Raw genomic sequence first — 6,112 nt, 5'->3', positions numbered from 1 at the left:
TAAATATAGATGGAGATATAATGTAGTATAAAACATGAAAGCCAAGTGAAATTCTGGTAAATGTATTTGCACAGTCCACTTAAGACAGTATAAGTAAACTGAATCTGTGTATTATGTACATTTTAGCAGATTCTAGACTCCATGCTGTTTCTAAAAATGTGTGCTCTATTTTGTACTAGTGCTTCCATTATGGCAAGAAGGGATGTAGATGATCTGTTGGGTGTTTGATTCCACTGTTCTGTTTGAAAAGAAATCTTAACATTTTTTTTTTTTTCAGGTACCTGAACTCTGTCTGGGCATAAATGAACTCTCTAGTCATCCGCACAACCTTCTGTGGTTGGTACAGCTGGTCCCTAATTGGACATCACGTGGAAGGTATTGAAAAGTGAGAATTAAACATTAAGAAATTTTATAATTTTATATTAATGAAATGCCTTGGGTTCTTTACTTTCATTCATCATTCTTTGAATATTAGACCAGAGGTGTTTATTTCATATTCAGTTGTGAGAAAAGGCATTAATAGCCTGATTCTGCATATTCTGATTCTTACTCAGATCATTATGTAATTTTTTTTTTGAAACAGAGTCTCACTCTGTCACCCAAGCTGAATATTTTTTATTTTTAATTTTAGTTTATCTGATGCCTTAATACAGATGACATATTCCACAAAAGTTAATGAATTAGCTTTTTTTGCTTTAGTAAAAAGAAATTTCAGCAATTAAAAAATAGGTTTTCTGTCAGTAAACCATCAGGGTCAAAGGCTGTTAAATGATGCTTCAGATAACTCAAGTTTTATGTACAAATATTTTCCATGAAAATTTTGCTATTCTATAACAGCTTATATGTTCTTATACAGACATCTCTTGAAACATTGCTTATATTTCCGATTAGAACTAAAACTCCTCTTGGCTCATTCATTTGCTTTTCAAACAGTATTAATTAAAATACATTCTAAATACTTTTAACTTCTATTCTAGGCAGCTGAGACAGTGTCTCAGTCTAGTGATTATTTCAAAGCTTTTGGATGAGAAACACGAAGATGTTCCTAATGCCAATAATCTGCAGGTATCAATAAATATATTTTTATTTTTAATAAATGGGAGAGGTAATGAGGGGTATAGGGAAAATTGATGTACCCTAAGTCAAGGGTCCTAGGGGTCAGAGCTCAGCTCTCAAGCATGATACTATTCATGTAATCTTTAGCAAACTTAGTAAGATCCAGTTTTTTCATCTGTGAAATGGATATAGTTTTGCACCCTCCACCACATAGGATGGTTGTGGACAATCAGATGTGAATCAATATATAAACTACTGGGAAAATCATAATGTGCAATTATAGGAATATGATGCCGTTTATTGAATTAGTTCAGCTTTTCCAAGTTAGCAATTTTATCACAAGTTTAGCAATTGCAAAACTGTTGTGCATTGATTGAATCTTCAACCTGTTTTGAGTCTTTTTAGATGATAGAGCTTAAATATAGTTGCCCTCCAGTACTTGTTAAGTAAAAATATATCATGTATATATGAGAGTGTGGATAAACATGTCTGGCTGGTGCTGGGTGTTGGTGGCATGCACCTATAGTCCCAGCTACTTGGGAGGCCGAGACCAGAGAATCTTTTGAATCCAGGAGTTCAAGTTCAACCTAAGCAACATGGAGAGACCCTGTCTTTAATATATATATATATATATATATATTTTTTTTTTTAATTTGAAAAAGTGTGCTATGGAAGTCCCACTCTGAGAAGTTCTGAAGCCTTTTTACAAATATTGATATCACTAATAGGGCTGCCTTGGTTGGATTTGAAAACTCACCATAGAACATGATCTTGATTTCCCTTTGTTCTTGTTTGAATTACAGTTTGGTACAAGGTATGCTGCCAGGACCTAGGAATTAAAAAACAAAACAGTCCCAGCTACTAGGGAGGCTGAGGCAGGAAAATCACTTGAACCCGGGAGATGGAGGTTGCAGTGAGTCAAGATTGTGCCACTGCACTCCAGTTTGGGTAACAACAGAGTGAGATTTTGTCTCAAAAAAAAAAAAAATACCATGGGATGGAGAGATTGATGGGCACAGCTGGTTTCTGCTTTAGTAGAGTTGAGGTAGATTTGATTCCAGATATATGGGGATCATGCTGGAGCTACCAGAGTAGTTAGCAAATAGCTCTCATTCCTTTCAGTGATACTTACTGCCTTCAAAAGAGATACAGGGATAAAATTTCTACCATTTCTCCTAACTCTTGTTTACTTTTTCCTTTTTGCCCATGTAAAATGGAATTTTTTTTTTTTTTTGAGAAGGAGTGCAATGGCACTATCTCAGCTCACTGCAACCTCCACCTCCCAAGTGATTCTCCTGCCTCAGCTTACCAAGTAGCTGGGATTACAGGTTCGTGCCACCACACCCAGCTCATTTTTTGTACTTCTGGTAGAGACAGGGTTTCACCATGTTGGCCAGGGTGGTCTCAGTCCCTTTACCTTGTGATCTGCCCACCTAAGCCTCCCAAAGTGCTGGGATTACAGGAGCAAGCCACCATGCCCGGCTGTAAAATAGAATAATTAACTGAATAATTACATGAATAATTAACCCTCAGACTCACTAATTGATATGCAAATTATAATCTAGTTGTGCTTTTTACCCCAAATTCTTGTAGTTCTTTTCAGAATTCAATGACTTCTAAACACAGGTAGAGTCAACTTTGTTGACTTTCAAATAATTTAACAGAGAAAGCATTCCCTGTGGCCTCTATATAATATCATTTGGTCTCCTAAGAATTTATCCCAAGTTACAAGTACTAAATCTTTAACTTGATATCCCGCTTCTATTTTGAGAGACAGAGTTTTGCTCTGTTGCCCGGGCTGGAGTGCAGTGGTACCATCTCGGCTCACTGCAGCCTCCGCCCCGTGGGTTCAAGCAATTCTTGTGCCTCAGCCTCCTGAGTAGCTAGGACTACAGGCATGTGCCACCATGCCCAACTTATTTTTGTATTTTTAGTGTAGACAGGGTTTCTCCATGTTGGTCAGTCTGGTCTCGAACTCCTGACCTCAGGTGATCCACCTGCCTTGGCCTCTTAAAGTGCTGATTACAGGCATGAACCACCTCGCCTGGCCACTTAAAATCCCTTTTTAAGCAATTGAGGAGTTTTACGTAAAGGGGAAATGGATATTGTTCAAGAGTAAAGAAAGCTATAATAAAAGGACAAAATGAAAGAGGACACACTGGAACAAGCAGCCTAAGAAAAAGCAACTGTATTATTTAGCTTTGTTCAATGTCATCTCTTTCTTTTGATAGGTATCAGTCCTACATCGCTATCTTGTACAAATGAAGCCTTCTGATTTGTTAAAGAAAATGGTCTTAAAGAAAAAGGCTGAACAACCAAATGGCACTATTGATGACAGTCTTCATTTAGAACTTGAAAAGCAGGTATCCAGCACTCGAAGATCTCAAAGAGTACATAGAAGCATAACTGATGGCCGGGTGTGGTAGCTCACGCCTGTAATCCAAGCACTTTGGAGGCCAAGGCAGGCGGATCACCTGAGGTCAGGAGTTCAAGACCAGCCTGACCAACATGGTGAAACCCCGTCTTTTAAAAAAAAAAAAAGGCATAACTGATAATACCAGCTTCCTAAACATAGACTGTTAATGTAGGCATTTGTGGATTTGGACACTAGATACATTCCAGCAAACATAATTTTAAAGCAAATGATATTTTTAATTTATTGCTGTCATGAAATCTTCCATAAATCTGAGAGTTGAAAATTTAGGTAAAAGGGTGGTTGTTGGTAATTTGCTCCCAAGAGCATTTTTTGTAGCCCTTTATTAGGGCAGTCGTGAGGTCATGAATCATTTACCATGATTCATGGTAAAAGAATGCACTTGAGTTAGAATTCAGAAACCCTAGTTTAAATGCTTGGCTTTTTCTTACTGACCAGCTGGGTTAACTTTAACAGATCGTTTTTCCTTCCTGGGCAACTTTCCTAATGTATAAATTGGAATGACATCTATGCTAGCTAATTCATAGGTATTAATTGTATTCATTTCTCTAACAGGCATATTACCTGACCTACATTCTTCTTCATTTAGTCGGTGAAGTTAGTTGTTCTCATTCTTTTTCTTCTGGACAACGGGTAGGTAGTGTTTAGTGTCGTTGCTGCTGTTTTTAAATAGTTGTCACTGTTGATGGAATGAGTAAACATGCTTTATATAGGAGAAAACTTCATAAAAGCTTATTGATTTTGCTATAATAATTTACATGTATACCAGAAAGAGTGGCATGATAGTGGTCTTGTAACCATATCATATTGAAAAGAATTGTCAGCCTGTCACCATGGCTCACACCTGTAATCCCTGAACTTTGGGAGGCCAAGGTGGGTGGATCACCTGAGGTCGGGCGTTTGAGACCAGCCTGGCCAACATGGTGAAACCCCATCTCTACTAAAAATACAAAAAAATTAGTCGTGTGTGGTGGCGGGCACCTGTAATCCCAGCTGTTTGGGAGGTTGAGGCAGGAGAATCACTTGAACCCAGGAGGTACAGGTTACAGTGAGTGGAGATTGGGCCACTGTACTCCAGCCTGGGCAGCAACAGTGAAACTCCATCTCAAAAAAAAAAAAGAATTGTCAGCAAATGTTAGTTCTGTTTGTTGGAGTGGAACTTAACCATTATACCTTGGCAATAGCATAATATATTCGTAAGATACCAACCTTACCAAATATCAAATGGGCCAGTGTTGTGCCGGACCCATATTGACTCCAGTAGAAATGGCAGTCAAGTGGCAGCATGCTACACAGGAGAACTGCTACCATTTATATACACCATGCAGTTTATATAGCATTTTCACTTAGCACCCTCTACCTAGCAACCTCCTCCACTTAACCCAGAAGAAAGGGCCTCCATCCCCTGTGGAGATCCCCTGTGTGGCCTTCCAAGGGATGGGCTGGGGATTCAGATGTCCTTCATAGCTGAGGAGTGAAACTCTAGATCAGCTACTGCCCTCAGATTCCTTAGCTCAGGACTCCAGTTACACATTCTTCTTAGACTATAGGTTCATTTTCAGAATATGCTTAAGTTACTGCTGTCAGCTGCATCTGTCATACAGCCAGCTTTTAGCTCCTTTCTTCCCATCTCTTCCCCCTTCCCCTTTTTTTCCTTTAGAAATAACATTTGCCTTCAAAATTAAACTGATGGTAAGGCAGGCTACTTTAGAAATGCATTTCTAAATTATCTTCCCATATTAAGATTTTCATTTTGAATTATTCTATTCTTCCCATATCCCTGGGGAAAGTTCTTGCTTAATTCCTCTTGTTTCATATCTTAACTACTCTAATTCCTGTTTTAAAATTTAGGCCTGATGTGGTGGCTCATGCCTATAATCCCAGCACTTTGGGAGGCCAAGGCAGGCAGATCACTTGAGGTCAGAAGTTCAAGACCAGCCTGGCCAACATGATGAAACCCTGTCTCTACTAAAAATGCAAAAAAAATTAGCTGGGCATGGTGGCAGATGCCTGTAATCCCAGCTACTCCAGAGGATAAGGCAGGAGAACGGCCTGAACCCAGGAGGTGGAGGTTGCAGTGAGTTGATACACCACCACACTCCAGCCTGGGCAACAGAGGAAGACTCCACCTCAAAAAAAAAACCAAAAAACATAGTATCTACTAGACGTGACAGAAAAAACACAAGACTAGTTCTTCCGTTTTTATAAATGCTACTGTGCATAAAACTCTGTTTGTGGCCAGGTGCAGTGGCTCACGTCTATAATCCCAGCACTTTGGGAGGCCAAGGTGGGTGGATCACCTGAGGTCAGGAGTTTGAGACCAGCCTGACCAACATGATGAAACCCTGTCGTTACTAGAAATACAAAAATTGGCCAAGCATGGTGGTGGGTGCCTGTAATCCCAGCTACTCGGGAGGCTGAAGCAAAATTGCTTGAACTCAGGAGGCAGAGGTTGCAATGCTCCAAGATCGCACCATTGCTCCAGCCTGGGCCACAGGAGCGAAACTCTGTCTCAAAAAAAAAAAAGTGTTTGCTCTCGTGATTGGAAGCTAATGTAGTGATCTGTCTGTAATGTTCTTATATGGTTTTTATATTTTATAAATTACCTTTTTTTTTTTTTTT

At 39.2% G+C, this 6,112-nt stretch overlaps 1 protein-coding gene and 1 long non-coding RNA gene across 6 annotated transcripts in view; both read left to right on the top strand.

Annotated features, from left to right (window-relative positions):
- SLF2 (SMC5-SMC6 complex localization factor 2) overlaps positions 1-6,112 on the top strand; it is a 61,189-nt gene that overhangs the window by 41,008 nt on the left and 14,069 nt on the right. For 4 of the 5 annotated variants that reach the window (XM_037739520.1, XM_017531233.1, XM_017531234.2 and 1 more), the window contains exons 14-17: positions 278-375; positions 978-1,065; positions 3,288-3,419; positions 4,046-4,123. In XM_037739520.1, coding sequence (XP_037595448.1) covers positions 278-375; positions 978-1,065; positions 3,288-3,419; positions 4,046-4,123 — 396 coding nt within the window. The remainder of the gene's footprint in view (positions 1-277; positions 376-977; positions 1,066-3,287; positions 3,420-4,045; positions 4,124-6,112) is intronic. The other variant, XM_017531235.2, reaches the window with a different exon arrangement.
- On the top strand, positions 4,130-5,163 carry LOC108306358. Its single transcript, XR_001826113.1, has 2 exons — positions 4,130-4,309; positions 4,611-5,163. It is a non-coding gene; the product is annotated as an uncharacterized LOC108306358 (long non-coding RNA).

This window comes from Cebus imitator, unplaced genomic scaffold (assembly GCF_001604975.1).
Source record: "Cebus imitator isolate Cc_AM_T3 unplaced genomic scaffold, Cebus_imitator-1.0 Scaffold71, whole genome shotgun sequence".
NCBI classification, from domain to species: domain Eukaryota; kingdom Metazoa; phylum Chordata; class Mammalia; order Primates; family Cebidae; genus Cebus; species Cebus imitator.
Note: the sequence above shows the minus strand (reverse complement) of the source record. Positions and strands in the feature narration are given on the sequence as shown.